At 46.9% G+C, this 27,565-nt stretch overlaps 2 protein-coding genes and 1 long non-coding RNA gene across 6 annotated transcripts in view; 1 reads left to right on the forward strand and 2 right to left on the reverse strand.

The window, feature by feature from the left end:
* Nucleotides 1-28: 28 nt before the first annotated feature.
* TMEM120A (transmembrane protein 120A) lies at nt 29-7,701 on the reverse strand. Of its 2 annotated transcripts, XM_008141461.3 has the most exons (12): nt 7,518-7,701; nt 5,738-5,856; nt 5,403-5,519; nt 1,949-2,008; nt 1,623-1,718; nt 1,459-1,548; nt 1,175-1,240; nt 1,000-1,061; nt 806-898; nt 603-667; nt 433-501; nt 29-356 (listed from the first exon to the last, which is right to left on the reverse strand). In XM_008141461.3, exons 1-12 carry the CDS (start codon nt 7,596-7,598, stop codon nt 243-245), a joined length of 1,032 nt encoding a protein of 343 aa, XP_008139683.1. In that variant the 5' UTR covers nt 7,599-7,701; the 3' UTR covers nt 29-242. The 2 variants fall into 2 exon arrangements, with proteins under 2 accessions (XP_008139683.1, XP_054570831.1); XM_054714856.1 differs by lacking the exon at nt 1,175-1,240.
* A 223-nt stretch (nt 7,702-7,924) lies between these two features.
* LOC114231530 (uncharacterized) lies at nt 7,925-10,236 on the forward strand. The gene is made up of 3 exons (XR_003617493.2): nt 7,925-8,347; nt 8,476-8,605; nt 10,134-10,236. It is a non-coding gene; the product is annotated as an uncharacterized LOC114231530 (long non-coding RNA).
* The window catches only part of STYXL1 (serine/threonine/tyrosine interacting like 1), a 48,084-nt gene continuing 29,563 nt past the window's right edge, over nt 9,045-27,565 (reverse strand). For all 3 annotated transcript variants that reach the window (XM_028145312.2, XM_028145313.2, XM_054714857.1), the window contains 4 exons: nt 27,159-27,304; nt 17,416-17,513; nt 15,742-15,854; nt 9,045-9,281 (listed from right to left, as the gene is read on the reverse strand). In XM_028145312.2, the coding sequence (XP_028001113.2) occupies nt 9,150-9,281; nt 15,742-15,854; nt 17,416-17,513; nt 27,159-27,304 (489 nt within the window). In that variant the 3' untranslated portion in view covers nt 9,045-9,149. The remainder of the gene's footprint in view (nt 9,282-15,741; nt 15,855-17,415; nt 17,514-27,158; nt 27,305-27,565) is intronic.

A 27,565-nucleotide genomic window follows, 5' to 3' on the forward strand; every position in this document is an offset into this window, starting at 1 on the left:
CACCAGGAGACCACACACCTCGCGCCACCTCTGTGCCTCTCTTCCTTTATTAAGGCCACTGGCCCCCAGCTTGCCACAGGCTGGGACACAGGTCCACATCTTCTCCAGCATAGCCTTTGGGGCCCACAGAGCCCACAGAACCCAGAGAGCAGAAAGACGTTGGGAACGAGGGAGTCCCACCTCCTAAAACAACACATGGGGTACAGAAGCCCCTTCCGGGCCAGTGGGCAGAAGACCCAGCCTCAATCTGTCTTGCTCCTGTGCCGCTGACTGTGGAATTTCTGGTGCACGACCCGCAGGGTGGTGAAGAAATTGCCAAGGAAGAGGATGAGGAAGGGGAGGCCGCACATAAGCACCTGGGAGAGGAATCAGGATTAGGACAGAGGCCGAACCACAGTCCTCCCAGCGTGCTTCCCAGGGTCCCTGGCTCACCTGCCACTCCTTGCACTCAGGATCCCGGGCCAAGCTGAACAATGTCACCGCGTTAAAAAGCTGCCAGAACTGGGAAGGAGGGGGGGGGGGTTTCACATAGAACCCAGTCCCTGTTTGAGCCAGAGCAGGGGCTGGACAGCCAGATGGAAGGGGACACAGATACAACTTACATGTCCAAAGAAAAGAAAGGGCAGCAGGAAGGTGAGGCCCCGCCACATCCAGGACTGGAAGCCCTCTGTGAGGGAGAAGGGGCAGGGCATAGAGTAACCAGTGACAGAGACAGACGCTATCACTCAGACCCAGGCAGAGAGGAAAGGACTTCCCCTTCCCAGCTTCCTGGTCATGGTCCAGTGGAGGGCCACACCCGACTCACCCACAGTGAGATCCATGGTGTGCCTCTCACCCAGGGCCCGAAGGCGGTACAGACAGCCGCTCTGATAGTAATACTGCAGGAACTGCACGAAGCCTGGAGGGTGGAGGGCATCAGGATTGAGCTGGAGCCCAAGTCCTTTCCCCGCCCCTCTCTCTGGGCAAGTCCTGAGCTGAGCAAGGACCTGAGACACTCACTCTGGTACATGGAGAAGGACAGGAATTGGTTCCGGAACTTCTGATACATGAGGCCGTCGGGCCTAAGGCAAAAAGCAGAGGGAAGGGTGGGAGCTTGGGGATGCCGAGTCTTCCTGTCCTGGCTCCACCACTTCCCCCACTGCCAAGGCCCTGAGACCCAAGCTGGGCCACTCACCATGTCAGCATGACTCCCGACAGGAACGTGGACACATAATGATGGAAAACCCACCAGCCTTTGATCCTGTATCAGGAAGCTGCTGTCACTTCTGTAACCCTTAGCCCCCAGGATTGGTGCTCGGGGACAGGGAGCTGTCTGAGGTGGGAAGAAACCAACACCCCAGCCCAGTCCCTGCTTCTCAGAGGGCCGTGGCACCACCACTCCACTTTCTAGGGTAGCTCCAGTACCCCCTCCCTCCCCCCAACCTCCCAGGAGCTGGGGTCAGGCCCTTGCCCACCCACCTTGAACCATTGTTGATAAGGATGCTCTCTCGGATGGTCAGTGTGCAGTAATACCAGACCAGCAGGAAGTTGAAGGCGGCGTCTGTTACCCTGCAGAGAGAAACACAGGGTTTGTGCTGGAGCCGGAGAAAACAAGGTCTGGCCCCGAGCAGTAGGACACCCACCTGGAGTTGAGGAGGAAGCGACAGGTGAAGGAGATGAGGATGAGGATGATGGTGAGGTAGAGCTTGAACTTCTCGTACTCATCTTTGTAGGCAAACCTGGGGTGGGCACACACACACATGGGACAGGCTGGGATGCTGGTGGGACCCACCCTCACCTCTGCCTGAGAAGGGAGGCACCTGCTCCAGCCACACCTGCATGCATGGCATGGGCCAGCATGAGGGAGTAGCCCCTGAACCCCAAGGCTTGGCCAGGGCAGTTGGAGCAGTGGAAAGGCCCCAGAAGGGTGGAGAGCTGGGCTGAGAACCAGCCTACAATAACCAATTACTTAGCCTGCTTGCTCAGGAGTGTCACGTTGACGTTGCCCAGAACCAGGCTCAGGTACAACCTAGGGAAGGGGGAGATGGAGTAAGAAGAGGCCCCAAATGAAGGCAGCCAAAAAGCCGAGCCCTGGAGTGTGCCAGACCAATCGCTGGATCACCACCCCCTCCGCCTTCCCATGGCCTTGGCTTAGGGCTCTGACCTTGGGATGCTGTAGACCAGGAAACACTGACACGCAGCCTTTGTTTCTGCCTACTCCTAAATCCTGCTTCTAGGTAAGCAACTTTCCCTCCCTCCTTTGTCATCGTCACCTACGCTCCCCCAGCGCCCCCCACCGTGGGTCCTCGAGCAGCCTGGCTCTTCCACCCCATGAAAGCCTAGCCCACATCTCAGATCGCTCCTGTGGGTCTGGGCAGTGCTGGGTGAAGGATCACCATCTAGCACCTACCCTACAGTTCCTGCTACTTTCGAGAACCTGCAGCCCCAAGTCCACTGCAGCAACCCACACTCACAACCACTCCAGGACCACCTCCCAACCAAGAATGGCCTCCTCGGCAACACTGGTTATAATTCTGATCAGAGTGCCCAGCCGCCCAGCCCTTTTCACCACATGGACCCTCCCCACACAGAGGCTCCCAGGCACTGTTGACCCTGCTCCTCTTTCCTGAGCCAGCTAAGTCCCCAAGCCCTCCTTCACATGTCAACCACTTTCTTGCCAACTTGTAACTCCCAGTTCCTGGCACTACCATCACACCCATCAGCTAAGCTTGTCTTGTCCTTCTCTGCCAGAGAAACCTCAAGATTCAGAGACACAGTCATGTACTAAGCAACTAACACACATGGACTCTTGTTCACATTCAAGCCATATGGATGGGCTCAGAGTGGTTAAGGGACTTGCCCAAGGCTGTGAAGAAATTAGTGGACACTTAGACAAGGCTGCCTCTCAGGATGGACTGGCTCCCCATCCCATCCTTTCTCCTTCCTGGCATCTGACACCTCTCCTGCCTGCACTGTCACGCTTATCTCTGCACCTCCTCTCATCCCCAAACAACAGGGGCCCGGGTCCGGCCCTCTCCATCTTCCCAAGAGTTTTCCTCCATCACTTGGTGTTCCTTTTCTGGGTCTCTCCCTCTGCTGGCCCACCTTTCAGCAGGTAGGTATACTCATTTGTCCTATGTTTAAGGTGACCAGACGTCCCGCTTTTGGCGGGACAGTCCCGATTTTTAACAATTTGTCCCGCGGCGTTTTAAAAAAGTCCCGATTTTTGGAAAGAATGCACGACAAGCTAGGGAACATGGGAAGGGAATATACGGTTTTTGGCGGCCATGTGGCTATTTAGCCAGGATATGAGTTTTATATTATTTTTGTTAATTTTATAATGTTAAACTTTAATAATAACAAATAATTGTTGAGAACTGATTATCGAGAACTGCTTCTCAAAGTTCGCATTGTTGATCAGTTGTTAGAATTCTACCACCATTGTTTGGACTTAATGAACAATGGCATTTTTAGGGATTGGCAACGACGAAAACATTTTGTAACTCTCTCAGACGATACACATCGTACTGCGTGCTAGTTAGCTAGTTAAACAAGTGATGTCATTACAAATCAGCTATTCAGATAATTTAGGTAAGTAATTTATTTATTTATTTCATAAATACATAAATTTTCTTGAATTTAGCAGACAGTACTCGTATTATTTATATTTTATAGTGGCGGCAAAAAGTCTAGCGCCGGCCTTGAAAGTGACACTTACGACTTACGTTACTGCAAATTCAGAGGAAAAATAATACAAGTTAGTATTGTTATTATTTAGAAAGAAATATAGGATTAAAGTAATTTTTAAAATATAGTTACTTTATAACAATCAAATTAATTTAATTTATAAACTAACAATAAAATATGTTCATGTAATTATGTACCTACTTACTGTGTTTTTAAGCACTATGTATATAATAATTTATAATATAATTTTAAAACTATTTTTTTTAGATTTTTAACATAAGAAAAGATGCAAATTCAATGATGATCTAAGAAGTGAATTCCCTTTTATTAAAAAAAAACAAAAGCGATTACAATATAGACCAAATTTTTAATCAAGAACCCCCCCCACACACACCCGGGTCGAAACCGGTTTGGCTCAGTGGATAGAGCGTCGGCCTGCGGACTCAAGGGTCCCAGGTTCGATTCCGATCAAGGGCATGTACCTTGGTTGCGGGCACATCCCCAGTAGGGTGTGTGCAAGAGGCAGCTGATCGATGTTTCTCTCTCATCGATGTTTCTAACTCTCTATCCCTCTCTCTTCCTCTCTGTAAAAAAATTAATAAAATATATTTATTTTTTTTTAATATATTTTATTGGTTTTTTACAGAGAGGAAGGGAGAGGGAGGGATAGAGAGTTAGAAACATCAATCAGCCGCCTCCTGCACACCCCCTACTGGGGATGTGCCCACAACCAAGGTACAAGCCCTTGACTGGAATTGAACCTGGGACCTTTCAGTTCACAGGTCGATGCTTTATCCACTGAGCCAAACCAGTCAGGGCCAATAAAATATATTTAAAAAAAAAAAAAAAAGACCCCCCTCCCCCAGTCAATGGTGTCCCGCTTTATCAATGTTAAAATCTGGTCACCTTACCTATGTTCAAAGTTACACATACGCTCAAGCAAAAGCTGCACCCCAGCCCCAACCCTCACACTAAGTTCTAGGTACTAGTTCCTCTTTCCATTCACAGCCAAGCTTCTGAAGTGTAACCTAAACTTGGCTCTCTCCTCAGCTCTTCTGTCATTCCCAATATCAACTTCCACCCACACCGTCCTGTGAAGTGGTTCTCTCCAAGGTCACCATGACCTCCAGGAAGTATTTCCCCTTCATTACTACATTTGACCCCTGAGGCCATCTGATCTGAGGCTGGTCACTCCTTCTTACCTTGCCCTCTGGGACATGCTCTCCCCCAGCTGTCTGGCTACCTGCCATCTCTGCTGGAATGTTTTTCACTCAGCCTAGGATTCTGCACTGTACCTACTCATCCTTCTCAGTTGTGGAAGTGCATACTTACTTGACCTGTCACTCCCCTGCTTACTGGGCCCAAAGTGGGCTCTGCAGCCTGGCTCCCCTGCGGTCTCATCAGGACCTCTCACCTCCCACTGCTATTACTGCCTTCCTGAGTTGGCCAGGCTCAACTCCACTCAGGCCTCAGCTACTCCCTGACCTCCTGGGCTGGATTAGGGGCCTCCCTTACTCCCCTGTTCACTATAGGTCCACCCCAAAGTACCCAATCACAGTGAGCTGTCACTCAGCTGTCTCCCCTGAGATAGACTGCTCCCCTGAGGATGCTTCACTGCTCCGCCCAGAGTGGGCCCAGGGAACATCTGCTGACTGAACGATCAAGCAGAGGAAGAGTGCGCTTCAGGCCCATCTGCCAGGAGTGGCTGTGAACTGAATTTGGGGGCAGGGTCTCACCCATTCTTCTTGGGCAAATAGGCTTCCATATCGAAGAAGAGGCCTTGGCGCTCCTTGATCTGGTTCTCCAGCTCTTTCGAAGCCTCCTGGACCGCCACTGGGAGAGAGGGTTTGCATCTGCAGGTGGGACCACAGAAGCCAGTCAGAGCAAGAGTATCACAGTAACACCTGTGGGGCAGGAGGGCTACCATGGCTCAGAGAGGGGAGGAGCTGTGCCAAACACTCCCAGAGTCAGCGCCAGCCCTCCACCCCACCAGGTGAGACACCCACACCCAAACCAAGACACCAAGACTGAGGAGCCATGGAGGGCCCTCGGGGGGGGAGGGGGTCCTAACTTTTTTAGGACGAGGGCCAGCTCCTGGAGCTTCTTCTTCTGCCGACTGATGGAGCTGGTACAACTGTTCTGCAGTTTGATCAGCTCTTCCAGCTTCAGACGGTACAGCCGGTGGGTCTCCTGAGGACCAGGATGAGAGAAGGGTCACACTGGTCGGAGGGCCATTGAGCCAGAGCCTGCTGGGCAGGGGCTGGGGCACAGATTCCTCCAGGGCTCCTTGGGAGGGTCTCAGCAGGAGATGAGGCAGCCAGCTGTGCCCCCAGGGACCTCCCTAAGGTTGCTCTCTCTCCAAGGCAGGCAAGGAGATAGGGTTCTTTCTGCAAGCCCAGAAGCACCCATGGCACCCCTCTCCCAGAAACTGGCTAGTTCCCTGAAGGATTTTTTAGTCTAAGCTCATCTACTAGTTGTTTCCACCCCTCTCTGCCCCACCCTGAGTCTGGGCTCTAAGCCCACAGGTCCACCTTCTGGACCAAACAGGCTACCTGAAGCCACCCTGGCCTTGGCCAATGCTCCTGCCTATCCAGCCACATGTGCAGGTGGAGCTGGGAATGTGCAAGATGCCTCTGCTCGGGCACTCCCTTCATCTTCCTCCCAGGTTAAAGGTCATCAAGCTTCAGTCCTTGGTCTTCCTACTATAAGACCAGTCCCATACACCTCCCCCAGTACCTTTGGCCCAAAGCCTCCCGGAGCACTTTGCCCTGGTGGGTGAGTCTAGAGAAGCAGCCGCCTGGAGACTGGGCAAGGGGCAATGTGAGGAAGGTCAGGCAGGGGCTGAGGCCAAGACAGTGGTGATCAGGCTGGGAGACTAGGTCGGCTATACTTAGGACTCTAGGGAGAAGCACTAATGGCAGCAGGTATGGCCGGCCAGGGGTGCAGCTAGGCTTCAATGTGAGCAGGAAGGGACTGGAATCAGTCCAGGAGAGGTAAAGTCCTAATCAAAAACACAGCTTTCCTGAGCTCTACCCTGAGTATTGTTTCTCTTGCCACCACGCCCCCTCAGAACCCAGCATGTTCCACCTCGGCCCACACCCAGCCCCACCTCTCCTTCTTCCTCCCTGGACTCTCCACAGAACAGCAGAGCGGCCAATACAAGCCTGCGCCAGCCAATTCCTCCAGCGGCTTCCCACTGGTCTCAGAGAGACTCCAATCCCGGCCAGGCCCCTGAGATGCCTGAAGGGTCTGGTCCACCCACTTCTCCCCCGACCCTGCAGCAGCCACTGTCCTTCACCCTGGATCGGCCCCGCCCCATCCAGACCCGGGACTTCACCTAAACACCACCTGCCCTGGCCCAAGCCCGACTGCCTCCCGGGGTGCACCCCGGGTGCACTCAGTCCAGATGTGCTCCCTAAGGGGCGGGACGGCACTACTCGAGGCTCCGGTCGGGCGGCGCCCACCGCATGTTTGCTGAGCGACTGACCCAACGCTGGGCCCGGCCAGCTCTGACTCAAGCGGCCATTCTTCTGTAAAAAAAGCGAGGTTGGGGTCTGGGTCTCTTTCCGAGGCCCTCGCGGGAGGCCCTAGGTCCCACGGGCGCAGTAGGGTCCGCCGGGGTCTCCGCGGCCGTGCGGGCGAAGTGTGCCTCCGTCGGACACTGACATGAGGCCGAGAGGAGAGTCCAGGCGGGACCCCGGGGCCCCGGGCCTCGCCGCCCTCAGGAACGACGCCAGGGTCCCCAACTCCTGACCGCTGTTCCCCGCGGCCAGACATACCGCGGCCCGACCAATGACCCCCAGCCAGAGAGACAGGGCTCGGGGCCAATGGGCGCCCGCATGGTCGCTCACCTGGATGCTCTGGAAGTCCTGCTGCAGCTCCTCCCAGTCCCGCAGGCAGTCGCCCAGCGGGCCCGGGGGCGTGGGATGCATGGCTGCCAGGCCCCGCGCCAGCCGAGGGGAGGCTAGAGGACGCCGCTGCAACCCGGGCCGGCCGAGGTGCCTCAGTGTCCACCGCCTCCGCCCCCGTCCGCTTCCGGGCTCGCGCCGCGGCTCCCACCAATGGGAGCAGGGCCTGGAGCCGCGAACGCACTGGCCCCGCCCCCTCCGGAGCCAATCCCGGTCCGGGGCGGGGCCTGGGCGGAGCCAAGTGCTCCCTGAGCCGTTTGCCCGGCGACTCGGGACCTGGACGAGGTCTGGGGCTGCAGCGGTCCCTCGCTGGGCTCCGCTAGTTGTGCCAACCGCGTGGTGTAGCCAGCAGTGCCCCGGCCCGTCATGCTGGAAGTAATCCAGAGCCCACAGAGGTGCCACCTGCTTCAGAGACTTTCGTTCTTGGGAAGTTGCGGCTCAGCGAGGAGGGAATTCTGAACCTCTGACCTCGCTTGGATGTTTACAGCGGCCTCCTGTCTCTGCCCCCAGGCTCACCGCTACTGTCCCTTCACACAGCTACAGACTGCCCTTCCTAAAACAAGGCTAATCCCCACCATGTCCCTGACAAAAACTTCCCAAAGGGTCTGCCCTGCCTACCACAAGGACCCTAACGACAGAGGCATCACTGCAGCCAACCCAGGATGTGTTCCAGCTAAGAACCTGACTAAAGCCTGCGTGGCCAGAAAAGCCCTTACCCCACTCGAGGGCTTAGGCTTGCTGGGGGTAGGTGGGACCTCCAACCTTCTGCAGAGGTGAGATGGCATTCACCTCTATGTCCCCAGCCCTGCCCAGGTGGCAGGGAATATTTGCTGAATGAACAATTGGTGGACATCCTAAATTCCTCATCAGTCCCCTTGTCTGTGCCCTGTCCTGACTCCAGGCTCGTTCTATGGGTGCTACGAGTGCTCAGAAGTGCATTCTGAAGAAAACTCCTTTTATGACCTGAGGAATTTATAGAAGCCTGGGTGTGGAAGATGAGAGGACTAGGAATCTCTTCTTGGTGAACACAGGTAGGCAGAAATGAGTGGGAGGAAGGCAAGGAAATTGGTACAAGTGATGGAATGGTGGGGCACGCTGGGACTGGAGATGAGACAAAAGTGTACCCTTAGGCCAGGAGCCTCTCAGTTGTGGAGTTTGGGCTTGCATCTCTAGGACTGGGGAATCTGTGCCCATGGGTGGGTATTGTGATACCCCTATGATCTACCACTGGCAGAGGGAACCCCTAGAGCTCCCCCAAGGCAGCCTTCAAAGGGTCCAAGTCGTGGGGGGCACATGGGGCTGCTCTGGCAGCCAGATGCTCTTCCAGAGGCAGCCTCAGGAGTGCAGTGGGGGTGGTCCAGGAAGACGGGGGGATCAGGGTGCTTGCTGAGTTTGAGCAGAGTAACTGCTATGTAGCATGAACAAGGAGCTTGGGAAGAATCAATGCAGGAAGCTGACAAGAGGCTCCAGTAGCAAAGGCCTTTTTCCACACCAACCTGGTTACACATCCCAGCCCACGCCCCACAAGAAGCTCCCAAGCAAAGTTCTTCAGGACCCATAGCTGGGCCACAGAGATCAGCAGAGTGGAACTGAGATATCTGTGACAAAGCCTCCGAGCACAATCGTCTCCCATTGTGATAGCTGAGCCACTAAGGCCCGGTTTGGACGCACGTTGTTTTTGCACTTCTTGACGTATTCCCAGGACTTCTGTGAACATAAGGAGAGAAAGACTTCAGAATTGGACCTGGGCTCCTCCCACTTAGATCACAGCCAGCTCAGGAGGGACAGGAGGCATTTGCCCATGGGCCAGCAACATGGCTTAAGGGCTGGACACAATAAAGGTTAATACATTAGGTCAGTGGTCGGCAAACTCGTTAGTCAACAGAGCCAAATATCAACAGTACAACGATTGAAATTTCTTTTGAAAGCCAAATTTTTTAAACTTAAACTTCTTCTAATGCCACTTCTTCAATATAGACTCGCCCAGGCCATGGTGTTTTGTGGAAGAGCCACACTCAAGGGGTCAAAGAGCTGTATGTGGCTGGCGAGCAGCAGTTTGCCGACCACAGCATTAGGGCAAAGGAGTCAGAGCTGACAAGCCCCTCTGCATCTCTGCTTCTGAATGTAGAGACAGGAATCATTCTTATTTCAGAGGCTCCTGTGAAGGTTGAGGCAACATACATGAAACCTCCTGTGAACAAGAAAGCATCGTGCCCATGCCTGGCACATGGTGCAGCCTCAACAGAGGTTTGTGTTGTAAGTGGATAAATTAAGGGAAAGGGGAAGAGAACTGTGGGCTAATTCTCTGAAGAAGGAAAATCAAAGCTGCCTTCTTTCAGGTGTCCACACTAAAATGTAGGAATGGTTATTACTGGAAGTCCAGTGACAAGCTGGTATGATCTGGATTGAGAACAGAAGAAGAAGAAAAAGACAAAAGTGGTGCCTCAACAAACTAGGAATAAAGGAAAACTACCCTAACATAATAAAGGTCATATATGAAAAGCCCACAGATAACATCATACTCAATGATGAAAGATTGCTTTTCCTTTCTTTGATCAGGACAAAGCAAGGATGCCTGTTTTCACCACTTCTATTCAATGTTGTACTGGAAGTCCTAGCCAGAGCAATTAGGAGAAACAAGAACAAGAAGAAAGAAAGAAAAGTCATCCAAATTGGAAAGGACGTAGTAAAATGATCTCTTTTTGTAGCTGACATGTTCTTATGTGTAAAATACCTTAAACACACACACACACACACACACACACACACACACACACACACACAAACTTGTTAGAATAAATGAATTTAGCATATTTACAGGATATAAAATCAACACTCAAAATCAGTTGTGGGACATCTGTAATACTGTCAAGAACAACAAAAAAAACAGTTGCATATCTATACATTAATAATGAACATTCCAAAAGGGAAATTAAGAAAACAATCTTCTCTATATATAAAAAGCCAGTGACCCGAACGCTGTAACCACCAGAACAACCAGTCACTATGACGCCCACTGCAGCCAGCGAATGAGCAGATGTGGGGGTGGCCAGTTGGCCAACCTCCTGCAGCCCCACCCCCCAGCCAGCCTCATCCCTGGCCTCTCCCATCCCGATTGAGGGCAGGGCGGAGGCCAACACCGCCCCCCCCCCCGTGGCCCTTCCCCCCCACCTGGCCCCACCCCCAAAGGGCCCCCACCACCCCTATCGGCCTGCGGCCCCTCTCCCCAGCCAGCTCCGCCCCCAATCGGCTCCCCGACTCTGATCAGGGGCAGGGCCGGCTGGCCAACCACCCATGGCCCCTCCCCCAGGCCTCTGGTCCCCAATCGGCCTCCCCGATCCCGATTCAGCTAGTGTTCCCTCCCTGCAGCCAGCTCCGCCCCGATCACCCCACACACACCAATCAGGGGTGGGGCTGGCCTGCCAACCTCCCAGAGCCCCTCCTCCAGACACTGACCCCTGATCAGCCCCCACACCCCATTCGGGGGCAGAGCTTGCTGGCCCACTGCCCACAGCCCATCCCCACGGCCAGCCCCACCCCCAATCGCGGCCCCCCATCCCAATCAGGGGCAGGGCCCGTTGGCCAATCACCCTTGGCCCCTCCCCCCAGCCAGCCTAGACCTGATCAGGCCTGGTCAGGGTGGGCCACCGGCCAACCTCCCACTGTCTCCTCCTCCCAATAGGCCCACCCCGATCCACCCTGATTGGGACCAGACCGGCCGGACCATATCTGTGCATGAATTCGTGCACTGGGCCTCCAATTTTATCTATAATAACATCAAAAATAATAATTTGCATATTAATTTTATTAGGTAGGATAGCATCAAAAATAATACTTAGGAATAAACTTAAGCAAGGAGGTGAAAAACTACAAAATGTTGATGAAAGAGACATAAATAAATGAAAAGATATCTAATTTACATGGAAGACTTAATATTGATAAGATGTCAATACTACCTGAAGTGATCTATACATTTAATGCAATCTCTATCAAAAATCCAACAGCATTTTTTTTTGCAGAAATAGAAAAATACATCCTATAAATCATATGGAATCTCAAGGGATCACTGAATAGCCAAAACAATCATGTAAAAAGAAAAACAAAGTTGGAGGACACACAATTCCTGATTTCAAACCTTCAAAGTTATTATAATATTACTAGAGGCCCGGTGCACGAAATGTGTGCACGGAGGGGGGGGGGTGTCCCTCAGCCCAGCCTGTACCCTCTCCAATCTGGGACCCCTCGAGGGATGTCCGACTGCCTGTTTAGGCCCTATCCCAGACATCCCTCTCACAATCCAGGACTGCTGGCTCCCAACTGCTTGCCTGCCTGCCTTCCTGATTGCTCCTAACCGCTTCTGCCTGCCAGCCTGATCACCCCCTATATAATAAAGCGGTAATATGCAAATTGACCATCACTCCAACACACAAGATGGCCACCCCCATGTGAACACAAGATGGCTGTCACAAGATGGCTGGCAGGGGAGGGTAGTTGTGGGCGCTCAGGCCAGCAGGGGAGGGCAGTTGGGAGGGACCAGGCCTGCAGGGGAGGACAGTGTGGGGGGACCCAGGCCAGCAGGGGAGGACAGTTTGGGGGGACCAGGCCTGCAGGGGAGGGCAGTTGGGGGACACTCCGCTGCCAGCCTGATTGATGCCTAACTGCTCCCCTGCCGGCCTGATTGCCCCTAATTTCCCTCCCTTGCCGGCCTGGTCACCCCTAACTGCCCTCCTTTGCAGGCCTGGTTGCCCCCAACTGCCCTCCCCTGCAGGCCTGATGTGTGTCCTGATCCCTCTCCAATCTGGGATTCCTCGAGGGATGTCCAACTGCCTGTTTAGGCCCAATCCAGGACTGCTGGCTCCCAACCGCTCGCCTGTCTGCCTGCCTGATTGCCCCTAACCGCTTCTGCCTGCCAGCCTGATCACCCCCTAACCACTCCCCTGCCAGCCTGATCAACGCCTAACTGCTCCCCTGCCGGCCTGATTACCCCTAACTTCCCTCCCTTGCCAGCCTGGTTGCCCCTAACTGCACTCCCTTGCTGGCTCGATTGCCCCTAACTGCCCTCTCCTGCTGGCCTGGTCACCCCTTACTGCCCTCCCCTGCCAGTCTGCTCGCCCCCAACTGCCCTCCCCTGCACGCCTGGTCACCCCCAACTGCCCTCCCCTGCACGCCTGGTCACCCCTAACTGCCCTCCCCTGCTGGCCTGGTCACCCCCAACTGCCTTCCCCTGCAGGCCTGGTCCCCCCCAACTGCCCTCCCCTGCAGGCCTGGTCCCTCCCAACTGCCCTCCCCTGCAGGCCTGAGCGCCCACAACTGCCCTCCCCTGCCGGCCATCTTGTGACAGCCATCTTGTGTCCACATGGGGTTGGCCATCTTGTTGTTGGAGTGATGGTCAATTTGCATATTACCTCTTTATTATATAGGATAATAATCAAAACAGTGTCGTCCTGGCATAAAGACACTTAAGACCAATGAAGTAAAATAGTCCAGAAATAAACCCTCAGATATATGGTCAAGTGATTTCACCAATGTGCCAAAACCATTTAATGGAGAAAGGACAGCCTTTCTAACAAATGGTGCTGGGAATACTGGATATCTACATGCAAAAGAATGAAGCTGGACCCTATCTTACACCATGTACAAAAATGAACTCAAGCCCTGACCGGTTTGGCTCAGTGGATAGAGCATCAGCCTACAGACTGAAGGGTCCCAGGTTCAGGTCCAGTCAAGGGCATGTACCTTGGTTGCGGGCACATCCCCAGTCAATGTTTCTAAATCTCTATCCCTCTCCCTTCCTCTCTGTAAAAAAGCAACAAAATATATTTTTTTAAAAACGAACTCAAAATAATCAAAGATCTAAATGTAAGAGCTAAACTATAAACCCTTAGAAGAAAACATATAGGAAAAGCTTTATGACACTGGATTTGGCAATTATTTCTTGAATATGACACTAAAAACACAGGTGATAAATAGATAAATCGGACTACATAAAAATTAAAAACTTTTGTGCATCAAAAGAAACAATCAACAGAGTAAAAAGGCAAGCCACGGAATGAAAGAAAACATTTGCAAGTCATATACCAGCTTTATATCCAGATATATATCCAAGTGTTAATGTGAAGAATATAAGAAACTCCTAAAACTCAACAACAAAAACCAATCCAATTAAAAAATGGGCAAAGTGCCCTGCCTGGTGTGGCCAGGTGGTAGAGCATCCTCCCTTGCACCAGGAGGTTGCTGGGTTGATTCCAGGTCAGGGCACATGCCCGCGTTGTGGGCTCAACCCCCGGTAGGGGGTGTGCAGCAGGCAGCCATCGATATTGCATGTGTTTGCTCTCACATTGAGGTTTCTCTCCCTCTCCCTTACTCTCTCTCTAAAAAAAAAAAAAAAAAAATCAACAAACTATTCTTTTTTAAAAGATGGACAAATAACTTGAATATACATTTCTCCAAGGAAAAACACAAGTGGCCAATAAACATATGAAAATATAATCAGTATCACTAAACATTAGGAAAATGCAAATCAAAATTACAATGACATACCACCTAACACCCACTAAGATGGATACTTTAAAAAAACAACAACAATACACAGCCCTAGCTGGTTTGGCTCAGTGGATAGAGCGTTGGCCTGTGGATGGAAGGTTCCTGAGTTCGATTCCGGTCAAGGGGCATATGCCTGGGCTGTGGGCTCGATCCCCAGTAGGGGGCGTGCAGAAGGCAGCTGATCAATAATTCTCTCTCATCATTGATGTTTCTATCTCTCTCTCCCTCTCCTTTCCTCTCTGAAATAAAAATATAGTTTTAAAAAACAACTGTTGGTGAGGAAATAGAGAAATTGAAACCCTTGTGCACTTCTGTTAAAATGTAAGATGGTATAGCTACTGTGGAAAACAGTATGGAGATTCCTCAAAAAATTAAAAATAGAATTACCATATGGCCCAGCAATTCTACTTCTGGATATATACCCAAAAGAATTGAAAACAGGGTCTCAAAGAGATTTTTGCACATCTATGTTCATAGTAGCATTATTCATAATAGTCAAACTAAAACTCCATGCCCATTAAACAATATCTACCATTCTACTTTCTGGATATATGAATCTGACTTCTCTATTTCATATAAGTGGAATCATACAGTATTTGGTCTTCTATGATGGGCTTATTTCACTTAAGATAATGTCCTCAATTGTTGCAGCATGTCAGAGTTTTCTGCCCTTTTAAGGCTGAATAATATTCTATTATATGAATAGACCACATTTTATTTATCCATTCATCTGTCAATAAACTCTTGGTTTGCTTCCACCTTTTGTCTATTGTGAATAATGCTGCTATGAATATGGGTATACAGTACAAACATCTCTTTGAGTCCCTGCTTTCACTTCCTTTGGGTGTATACCCAGAAGTGGAATTGCTGGATATCCAAGACTCTTTCTGGGCTACAATTGCACCTGCAAAGAGGACACTGAGTCAACAGCCAGAACCACTGGCAATGGGCTCTGACCACGGTCATTCTTTGTCCCTCCAAGCACACTCCTGGACAAATGTGGGAGCTTGTCAGGTCCTATCCATGACTTCTGAAATCAAGTATAAGCTGTGCCAAACTAGACTCGCCCTCCCCTCGGGATAGGCCTGCGATTTCCTAGGGCAGTGGGCAGTGGGAAAGTAATGCCCTGGGAGTCAGGAGCCCTCAGTTCCCACGAGGTTTGTCGTGGTGGGTCCCTACTTCCTTCTCCTCTCTGGACTCTGCTCCCCTCAAGGGTAAAATAATTGTTGGAGTGAGTACCTGCTGAAGCCCTGCCAGCACTGCAATTCTATGACTCCAAGCAGCAACAACAATGCACCTCTCTTGAAGAACCATGAACAAACCCTAATAGACAGACTAATTGCAGTAGGGGACATGTAGAAGGTACTGCCAGTTGCAGCCTTGCACAGTCTGAGTCCCTGGGCCTGCCCCATGTGTCCAATCTCAGATCTCCAGCACAGACAGTCGGGTCCTTGCCCTTGAGTGTGGTGTGCCCTGGACTTGGAGCGCCCCTCCCTGACCCTTCTCCATCTCATCCCCCAATTAGGGTCCTGAGGCAGTGCCAGGGACGGTTTCTCCCAGGTGCAGCTCAGACCCCACCTCATGGAGGAGGCTATAGTTAGAGCCTAGGCCAGGGAATGCATACCTTCAAGGTCTGCTCGTTCCGGTGCATGAGGTAGGCCAAGATGGCCGCGCAGCTGCGACTGATGCCCAGGGTGGAGAATATCAGGATGACAGAGCCAAGTTCAAGGTGGATATCTGCAAGAGGAAGGAAGGTTTTGGGGGGATGCCCCTTCCCTGTGGACCTGAGTTGATGTAAGATGACTAGCCCCAGTGGGTCCAAGAGTGGATTCAGAGCCAGTAAGTACACCATGTCCTAGGTAAGTCACATGACATCTCTAGGCCACTGTTTCATCACCTGGCAAATGGGATTCTCAGACCTCACTGGCAATTCAAGAGAATCACACCTGGGCATTCAGCATTATCATGCAAAGGCATTTTCTTGGCTCTCCAGGCTTTCAGACCAGGAAGGTCTGCTACCAGTTGGCCTCCTTGGGTGGGAATGAGAGGAGCGTCCCCCTAAGAACACATGGTACTGACAGAGACAGTGTTGCTGGTGTGAAGCCTGGCTTTGCCACTCACTATTGTGGGGTGTGGGCATGTTACTCTTAGCTAGAGTTTCCTCATCTGGAAAATGGGATAACAGTATTCTGCCTACCTCATAAAGCTTTGTGCTGTGCTTAGCCCAGTGCTGGCACAGAAATGTCAGCTGTAAGCATACCTAAAAAGGACACTGAGTCTGTGTGTGAATCTCGCCCAGTGAGGGATGGTGAGGAAATCTAAGCTGTCATCCTAGGCTGGTTTGGTAACCCCCAAGAACTGAAGATAACCATTCCAGTGCTGGAACAGGACTCAGAGATGACTAAGGCCAACTGACTCATCTTATGAATAAGGAAACTGAGGCACCAAGCAGTTAAAGACTGACCCAGGGCCACCCAGTAAGTCAGGGCTGGAGAGGGGGCCTCTTTGTGCCATAGAGCTCTGCCATCCCATGGGACATGTGGCAAGACTGTCTCAGCTGCTACTTAAGTGATAGTTGCAACATTCTGTGAAAATAAGAGATGTTTGAGCCAAAATGCCATCCTTTGCCCCCTGTGCAGCAACTCAGGCTAGGGGCTGAGTTGGTGCCAAGTAGGTAGTCCTGGGGTGGGGCCTCTGACCTGACTCAACCTCACTCACTCCAAGTATCTTACTCAACTAGGGCAATCCTGAGCCTGGGGAATGACTGAAAGATGACTGATAGGCACTGCTGTGTGTGGTGAGAGGACAGAGTGGCACTGGGCACAAACAATGCAAATCAGGGAAGTCAGAAGCTCTGGAGCCTTCCTTCCACCTCATCTTGCTACCCAGACAAAAGGGCAGGAACAAGTCACCTCTGAGTCACCAGAGCAGGTCTCCATGAACAGAGGCACCCATGGTGGGGCAACACCCTCATTTCATGACAGGCCAACAGAGGCAGTGAAGCCAGGCCCAAAAGGGCCTACCAGTCCAGGGAAGGCCACAACATATGGTATTCGATCCAGTCTGGAGCTCTTATTTGGCCCTACTGCCTCGGAGGTAAACGCATGGCTGTGCATATTGCTGATGGCCCTGGAGAAGCACCTTGTCTTGGGGTTGTCCACACCTGGTTGGGCGTGTGCTGCCCTTTCTCTCCTCAGCACTGAGAGTCCCAATCAGGAATAGGCATGTGGACGAGATGCCCCTTCCCTGTGCCCCTGGGCATAGGCCAGTTGCTGCCTTGTTAGAAAATGCTCCCTACCAATAAAGTGACAGAGGTGGCGCAGAAAGGGGGAAATGATGGCTTCCAAGGAGTCTTCTATCTGGATGTGCAGAAGCTTGTCAGCGTTGCCTACAAAACTAAACAGAAGAAAAGCACAGGTAATTGGGCAGACCACACACAGTCCCACTATAGTGCCCCTTGTTCATAGCAGCAGGACCATAGGGTAGGAATGCTGGGCTAGATCAGGGAAACGTGGGCAAGGACCTGAACCCCTCTCAGAAAAATAGCACCTACCTCATAGGAGTGGAGTATGGATTAAATCAATCTATATACAGCATTTAGCAATCTGCTTGGCAATAGTAAGTGCTCAGTAAATATGACATTATTATTATTCAAACATGGTACTTACCTAGAATATGCTGCAAACAATAAAATGAGGATGGGAGGAAATATGTCATGATTTTGGAGAACGAGCCTGCTATGTTAAATGGAGAAAATAAGGTAAGAGGGATAGAGAATAGCGTTTGAGATAGGGTGGTCAGGGACGGCTTTACTGAGGAGGTGACATTTGAGCAGAGGCTTAAAGGAGGTGAGAGAACAAGCCAGGCAGTTATCTGAGGAAAGAGTGTTCCAGGTATAGGAGAATGGAAGTGCAAAATCCCGGACAGACAGTACGTTTACTAGTAGTGTATTTGAGAAACAACAGGGAGGTCAGAGTGGCTAGAGTTTTATGAGCATGGTGGAGAGATGAGGTGAGTGACATGCTTAATGAGAGTGTGCCTGCAAGGAGCCTGGCCCAATGCCCAGAATGCTGTAAGCACTTCATAACGTTTTTTATGAAGACTATGGCCTACTGGTGACATTCAGTATACAGACCACTGTGGCATGCAGAAAGTTCAGTAGACTCAGAAAGTAGGCTGGTTTGGTTTAGTTTCTGTTATGAGCACTTGCTGTGACAAATACAAGCACAATGAACCATCCATTCATCCATCCATCTTTCCCTTCTCACCCTTCTCTCCCTCCCTCCCTTCCTTTCCACCCACCCACCCATGCCCACCCATCCACTCTTTCCTCATAGGCACTCACTCAATGCCTACTGTGTGCCAGACCTTAGGCTGGACCCTAGTGGACACAAATATCAAATAGGGCCCCTCCCAGCTTCAAGAAGCTTCCAGTCTGATGGGGGAGGCAGACGCATAAACAAATGGCTACACTCCAATTAGTAGATGCTAGGATAAAGACCTGCACATGAAATGGGGGATATTTGCAATAGTGTCAACAATAAAACATTTTTAAAAGACCTTCACATGATACATGAGAGGAGGAATGGGGAGATTACAGTGGAGAAGGTATCTGGATAGAGAAGGTTGAAGAATACATGGTTAATATATAAAAATCAATTGGATTTCTATGTACCAGCAACAAATAATCAGATATTGAAAATCTTAAAATATCACTTATAATCACATAAAAAACTCCAAAAGCTTAGAAAAAAATCTTGACACAAAATGTGCAAGAAATGTACACTGAAAACTATAAAATATTTCTGAGAGAAGTTAAAGAGCAAAGTAAATGGAGAAATAGACCATGCTCATGGATCATGAGATTCATCACTGTTAAGATATCAGTTCAATCCCAATCAAAATTCTAGCAAGCTTCTTCGTAGAAACTGACAAGCTGATTATTAAATTTATATGGAAATGCAAACAAAACAACTTTGAAAAAGAACAAGATTAGAGGACTAACACTACTTGATTTCAAGATTTATTAGAAAACTACTGTAATCAGCAGTGTGGAACTGGTGTAAAGAAAAACATATACCGCCCTGCTCAGTGCTTGAGCATCTATCTACCTATGAACCAGGAGGTCACGGTTCAATTCCTGGTCAGGTCACATGCCTGGGTTGCAGGCTCAATCCCCAGAGTGGGGTGTGCAGGAGGCAGCCGATCAATGATTCTCTCTCATCATTGATGTTTCTATCTCTCTATCCCTCTCCCTTTCTCTCTGAAAAAGGAAGGAAGGAAGGAAGGAAGGAAGGAAGGAAGGAAGGAAGGAAGGAAGGAAGGAAGGAAGGAAGGAAGGAAGAAAGAAAGAAAAGAAAGAAAGAAAGAAAGACATATGCCAATGAAAAATAATCCAGAATTTTTAATTTTGACAAGGATTTTCAATAAAGGTATCAAAGCAATTCAACAGGAAAAGGATCATATTTTCAACAAATTATCTCCACATGCAAAACAACAAATGTTGTTCCATTTCTGGCACCATATACAAAAATTATTTCAAAATAAAAACATGTGAAGTTTAAATCCATAAACTTTTAAAAGAAAATCCTTGTCAAAATTCAAGTGTCCAGTCCTAGCCTGTTTGCTCAGTTGTTAGAGCGTCACCCACGGACTAAATGGTCACCGGTTCAATTCTGGCCCTAAACAGGGTGCATGCAGGAGGCAACTGGTCAATGTGTCTCTTTCACATCAATGTTTCTGTCTGTCACTACCCCTCTCTCCCTCTTTTAAATTTATTTTTATTGATTTCAGAGAGGAAGGGAGAAGGGAGAGAGAGACAAACATCAATGATGAGAGGGAATCATTGATCGGCTGCCTCCTGCACGCCCCCACTGGGGATCTAGCCCACAACCTGGGCATGTGCCCTTGACTGGAATCGAACCCAGGACCCTTCAGTCAGCAGTCCAATGCTCTATCCACTGAGCCAAACCAACTAGGGCCTCCCTCCCATTCTCTCTAAAAATCAATAGAAAAAATATCCTTGGGTGAGGATTAACAAAAATAATTTTTAAAAAACCTTAAGTGTTCATATATGCATGGGTCTGTTTGAACTTTAATCTGCTCCACTAGTTTATTTTTCTATCCTACACCAATATCACCATCCTTACTTGCTGTGTTTTTTAAATCTTAATATTTGGTCAAGTACAGTAACTTTTCCCATTTGTTGTTCTTCAAATATTCAGCTATTTTTGCCCTTCGCATTTCCATAAAATTTATACATTTTAGAATTACTGTATCAATTTCCACAAACCTGTTGGAATTCTATTGGCATTACTCTGAATCGACAGATCATTTGGGCAAGAATCAATATCTTTACAAAACTGATTCTTCTAATCTATAATGACAGTACATCCTCTGTTTATTCAGATCTTTAATAATTTACAGTAATGCTATATAATTTTCTGTGTAGAGATCTTACACATCCTTTATGAGATATAATCCTAGGTGTTTAATATTTTTGTGCTCTTGTAAACTGTTTTTTAAAATTTCAGTTTGTGTTTATTTGTATGCAGAAAACAATTTATATTTGTATATTAATCTTGTACCAAGCAACCTTACTTAAATCTAATCATTTATCTGCAGGTTGTTTTGGATTTTCTGTGTATACAATTATATTGTCTGTGAATAATGATAGTTTTTTTTCCCTTTTGATTCATATTTTATTTCTTTTTCTTGCCATATTTCACCAACTAGCTTCTCCAGTACAATGTTAAATAGGAGTGGTGATAGTGGCATTTTTGTCTTCTTCCCAGACTTAGAAGGAAAACTTGCAACATTTCACCATTAAGTGTGATGGTTGTTGCAGAGATTTTTGTCGTTATTTTATTAGCTCAAAGAAGTTTTCTTCTATTCCCAGTTTGCTAAGAGGTGTTTTTTAAATCATGAATGTATAGTGAATATTATAAAATGTTTTCACTGCGCCTGTTGAGATAATCCTGATTTTTGCTCTATTTATTGATATGGTAAATTAACGTCTTTGGAATAAACTCAATTTAGTCATTATGTATTATCCTTTTTATAAGGATACTAGAGCCCCAGTGCACGAAATTCTTGCATGGGTAGTATCCCTAGCAGCAGCTGGCCAGGGCCTCCCTTCCCTGGCTGCCAGCTGCCAGCCAGGCCTTCCTTAGTTCTGCATCACCCCCTGGTGGTCAGCACACATCATAGCGAGAGATCAAACTCCTGGTGGGACACAAACTCCCAAGGGGACACTTTACATATTAGGCTTTTACATATATATAGATTAATGTATGTAATGTGCTAAGACAGTGGTCAGCAAACTCATTAGTTAACAGAGCCAAATATCAACAGTACAATTGAAATTTCTTTTTTTAAAAAATATATTTTATTGATTTTTTACAGAGAGGGAGAGAGATAGTTAGAAACATCGATCAGCTGCCTCCTGCACACCCCCCACTGGGGATGTGCCTGCAACCAAGGTACATGCCCTTTACCGGAATCGAACCTGGGACCCTTGAGTCCGCAGGCCGACGCTCTATCCACTGAGCCAAACTGGTTTCGGCTGTTTATCTTCCTTTTGTTAAGATGTATGAGTACCCTGTAAATTTTGGAGATTAGGCCCTTATTGGATATAACATTGGCAAATATGTTCTCACATGCAGTGGGCTTTCTTGATGTTTTGTTGATAGTTTCTTTTGCTGTTCAGAAGCTTTTTATTTTGATGTAGTCCACTTGTTTATTTTGTTCTTAGTTTCCATTGCCCTAGGAGCTGTATCGGTAAAGATATTGCTACGATGTATGTCTGATATTTTGCTGCCTATGGATTCTTCTAAGATTTTTATAATTTCCCGTCTTACATTTAAGTCCTTTATCCAATTTTGAGTGTTTGTGTACGGTGTAAGTTGGTGGTCTAGTTTCATTTTTTTGCCTGTATCTGTCCAATTTTCCCAACACCATTTATTGAAGGGACTGTCTTGACTCTATTGTATGCTCTTGCCTCCTTTGTCAAATATTAATTGAGCATAATGGCTTGGGTTCTCTGTTCTGTTCCATTGATCTATATGTCTGTTCTTGTGCCAGTACCAGGCAGTTCTGAGAACAGTGGCTTTGTAATATAGTTTGATATCTAGTAGTGCGATCCCTCCAACTTTTTTCTTTTTTCTCAAGATTGCTGGAGCTATTTGGGATCCTTTTTTATTCCATATGAATTTTTGGAGAGTTTGTTCTAGGTCTGTGAAATATGCTGTTGGTATTTTAATGGGGATTGCATTGAATCTATAGATTGCTTGGGGTAGTATGGACATTTTAATGATGTTGATTCTACCAATCCATGAACACAGTATATTCTTCCATTTGTTTATGTCTTTCTCTATCTCTTTTTTTTTCAATGTCCTGTAGTTTTCCGAGTACAGGTCTTTTACCTCCTTAGTTAAGTTTATTTCCTAGGTATCTTAATTTTTTTTGTTGCAATAGTAAATGGGATTTTTTTTTCCCCAGTTTCTCTTTCTGTGAGTTCATTATTAGTGTAGAAAACACAATTTGGCCAAAACCGGTTTGGCTCAGTGGATAGAGCGTCGGCCTGTGGACTGAAAGGTCCCAGGTCCGATTCCGGTCAAGGGCATGTACCTTGGTTGTGGGCACATCCCCAGTAGGAGGTGTGCAGGAGGCAGCTGATCGATGTTTCTCTCTCATCGATGTTTCTAACTCTCTATCCCTCTCCCTTCCTCTCTGTAAAAAATCAATAAAATAAAAAATAAAAATAAAAAGAAAACACAATTTGTATAGCTGAGATCCTTTTAGGTGTACTGATATTTGTTTTAAGGCCAAGAAAAGTTGATTTGGCAAAAATGTTACATGTCGTCTTGAAAAAAGTGTATATTGTAGAACACCTTCAAAGACTAGAATAACATTACTGCTATTGGTTGGAGTGTCCTATAAATGTTGATTAGGTAAAATTGGATGATAGTGCTCTCCTAGTCTTTGAAATTATAACTTATTTTCTGTCTAGTGAGAGAGATATTGAAATCTCTAATTATAATTGTGGGTTTCTCTATTTCTCCATCAGTTTTTACTTTATGCATTTTAAACTTCTTTTTTTTAATATAAATATATTTTATTGATTCTTCACAGAGAGGAAGGGAGAGGGAGAGTTAGAAACATCGATGAGAGAGAAACATTGATCAGCTCCCTCCTGCACACCCCCAACTGGGGATGTGCCCGCAACCAAGGTACATGACCTTGACCAGAATTGAACCTGGGACCCTTGAGTCGCAGGCCGATGCTCTATCCACTGAGCCAAATCGGCTAGGGCTAAACTTCTATATTAGCTACTTACTCATTTAAGTCTATTACGTCCTCTAGAATCTAGACTCTAGATTAATTGACTACATTCCCATAATGAAATGATCTTTATCATTGGTAGTATTTTTTTGCTGTGAAGTCCAATTTATCTAACAATAATATAACCACTCAGAAGTTCTTCGTAGTTAATTACTATTATCAGTCTGGAGTATCTTTTTCCATCCATTTAGTTTTTTAATTAAATTTATTGGGGTGACACTGGTTAATAAAATTACATAAGTTTCAAGTGTACAGTTCTATGATACATCATCTGTATATTTCATTGTATATATACTACCCAAAATCAAATCTATCCATTTTGTTTTAACCTATCTTTGTCTTTATATTTAAAATAGATTTTTTTGTTGTTAATTCTCACCCGAGGATATTTTTCTATTGTCTTTTTAAATAAGTCTTTATTGTTCAGATTATTACAGTTGTTCCTCTCCCCCCCTCCCATATCTCCCCTCCACCCGGTTCCCACCTCACCCTCTGCCCTTACCGCCCCTCATTGTCCTCATCCATAGGTGTACGATTTTTGTCCAGTCTCTCCCGCACCTCCCACACCTCTATCCCCCCCAAGAATTGTCAGACCACTCCCTTTCTATGCCCCTGATTCTATTATATTCACCAGTTTATTCTGTTCATCAGATTTTTATTCACTTGATTTTTAGATTCACTTGATAGATATGTATTTTTTGTCACTTTGTTGTTCATGATTTTTATCTTTACCTATTTCTTCTTCTTCCTTTTCTTAAAGAATACCTTTCAGCATTTCATATAATACTGGTTTAGCAGTGATGAATTCCTTTAGCTTTTTCTTATCTGTGAAGCTCTTTATCTGACCTTCAATTCTGAATGATAGCTTTGCTGGTAAAGTAATCTTGGTTGTTGGTTCTTGCTATTCATCACTTTGAATATTTCTTGCCACTCCCTTCTGGCCTGCATAGTTTCTGTTGAGAAATCAGCCGACAATCTTATGGGTACTCCCTTGTAGGTAATTAACTGTTTTTCTCTTGCTGCTTTTAATATTCTCTCTTTGTCTTTTGCTCTTGGCATTTTGATTATGATGTGTCTTGGTGTGGTCCTCTTTGGATTCCTTTTGTTTGGGGTTCTGTGCGCTTCCTGGACTTGTAAGTCTATTTCTTTCACCAGGTGGGGGAATTTTTCAGTCATTATTTCTTCAAATAGGTTTTCAGAATCTTGCTCTCTCTCTCTTCTTCTGGGACCCCCATAATTCGGATATTGGTACGCTTGAAGTTGTCCCAGAGGCTCCTTACACTATCTTCATATTTTTTGATTATTTTTTCTTTCTATTGACTTTTTAAAGAGAGAATAAAAGGGAGGGGGAGAGACTGAGAGAGAGAAACATTGATATAAGAGAGACACATCGATTGGTTGTCTCCTGCATGCGCCCCAACCAGGCCCAGGGATCAAGCCTGCAACTTATGTATGTACCCTTGACCAGAATTGAATCCAGAACCCTCAGTCCACAGGCCAATGCTCTATCCACTGAGCTAAACCAACCAGGGCTAAAGTATATTGTAGACAGCCTACAACCTCTGCCTTTTAATTGAAATATTTAGACTTTTTGCACTTAGTGTGATTACTGAATTTTTATATGACTCCATTTAGCTCTTTTGTTATCTTACTAATCATATCTCTTATTTTTATTTTGTTCTATTTTTTGGTGGTTGCTTTAGAGTGTATAGAATACATCTTTAACTTACTATAGTCTACCTTCAATTAACATTATACCACTTCATGTAAACAGAGTAAAAACCTTACAAGTATATAGTTCTATTTTCCCTCTTCCTGCCTTAGTAAATTGTGGGCATATATATTACTTCTACATATGCTATAAACACAAAATGTATTGTTGTTATTTTGTCTTTAAATAATATGCTTTGAAAAGATTTATAAACAAGGGGAAAGTATTTTATATAATTACTAGAGGCCTGATGCACAAAGATTCATGCAAAAATGGGCCTTCCTTCTCCTGGCTGTTGGCACCGGCTGCGCTCCGGCCAGAACCGCCTTTTTGCTCCAGCCTGGAACTGCCTTTCCACCTTCCCATGCTGCCCAGAGCCCCGGAGCTGCTGGAGTGGTGCGGAATGCCTGCGTCGTCGCCATGGTGATGATGCAAGTGTCCTGCCCTGCCCCCGGCCACTCAGTGCCTGCATATGCAAATTAACCCACCATCTTCGTTGGGTTAATTTGCATACTCACTCCTGGTGGGCATTGCTAAGGTATGGTCAATTTGCATCTTCCTATTTTACTAGTGTAGATAGAGGGCTGGTGCATGAAATTCATGTACAGTAGGGGCCCTAGGCCTGACTAGTAATAGGGCCAATCTGTGGGGCCATCAGGGGGGCCCCTGCTGGCACCTGCCTTGGCTAGCCTGGGGCCAGCTCCTGCATTGAGTGTCTGTCCCCTGGTGGGCAGTGCATATCATAATAATGGGTTGTTCCACCATTTGGTCAATTTTCATATTAGACTTTTATATAGGATCATTTCTGGTGATCTTGATTCTTTTTGTATATATTCAGATTGCCATCTGGTATCGTTTTCATTTTACCTAAAAGACTTCCTGTAATATTTTTTTGTAGTGTACATCTATTTGTTGATGAACTGTTTTAACTTTTGCATGCCTGGAAAAAGTATTTTCCCTTCATATTTGAAATATATTTTTTACTGGTTATATTTCTAGGTTCCCATTTTCCATGCAATATTTCAGTTTTCTCAATTTCTTTGTTTCTCATATGAAGTCTGCTACCATCTTTATCTTTGTTTCTTGGTATGTAATGCATCTTTTTATCTAGATACTTTTAAGATTTTATCTTTTTCACTGATATTAACCAATTTGAGAGGATGTGCCTATTGTGGATTCCTTTCTGTTGAGATGCTTGGGTCTGTGAACTTATAGGTGTGTGTTTTTTTTTAATCAAACTTGGAAAAATGTTGGCCATTATTTCTTCAAACATCTCCCCACTTTCCTCTCCTTTTGAAATTCCAATTACACATATGGTAGTAGGCCACTTGAAACTATGTTAATCTCACTGAAGTTCTGTTCTTTTTTATTTGTCTTTTTCTTCTCTATGTTTTATTTTGTATACTTTCTATTGCTATATCTTCAAATTCACCAATCTTTTTTTCTGTAGTGTCTATATGCTATTAATTTCATTTAGAGTATTTTTCATTTTAGACACTGGATTTTTCATCCCTAATTTGGGGCTAGGTTTTCCTCACTACTGAGACAATACTCTTCTCAGTACTCTATTTGATGCCCTGTATATTATGAGTTTTATCTACTCTGACTTGAAATACGAACGATTCCTGGCCCCACGTAATCTTTGAGGATTGTACTGTCTATTAATTTCCACTGTTTTTTCTCCCAGCCTTGAGTCATTTCCTCACATGCATGTGCTTTATGTACTCAGCTGAAGACACAGGGGGGCTCTCTGCAGATGTCCAGAGCCCTTTCTTTGTATTCAGCCTTCTATTTACCATGCAGGTCTCTCTTGAGAACTCTAGTCAACTTGACCTCTCTGGATTCTTGATGAAGTTAAAAGTGAAAACCCTACTCCAGTATATGCTGTCTTCTAAGAGACCTTTCAACTTTCTAAATGCATGTCACTAGGAATCATATATAAACAAATGATACTTAACATTTTAAAAATCAATAGTATTGCTACTTACAATGGGCCTGTCTCCAGGGAGACATTGACATGTGCTTTGATTTTCAAATCCTTCTGAATTTTAGGATCGCAGGCTTGCCTGAAATCGCCCAGGTAGATCCTTCCTGGCACTATTTCAACAGGATATGCCTGAAATTCATCCAATTCCTGGGGTGGGGAAGGAGAGAGGTTACTAAAAACATTCCCCAGGGAAATTGTTTTCATTTGAAGTTGGTTTCTTAAAATATGGCTCAGCAAACAAGCTTAGAAAGTTTATCCAGGACAGTGAATGAAATTGAGATCTGGGCATTCAAAGAGATTGGCAAGTAACAACTTGCATGAGGAATTACAGGGCTGGTAGTAACAGAAGGACTGAGCTAAATAGCATCATGCTAAAGCATGCTGAATATGAACATCAGCATCCTTCTT

The sequence above is a fragment of the Eptesicus fuscus genome, chromosome 4, assembly GCF_027574615.1.
Source record: "Eptesicus fuscus isolate TK198812 chromosome 4, DD_ASM_mEF_20220401, whole genome shotgun sequence".
NCBI classification, from domain to species: Eukaryota; Metazoa; Chordata; class Mammalia; order Chiroptera; family Vespertilionidae; genus Eptesicus; species Eptesicus fuscus.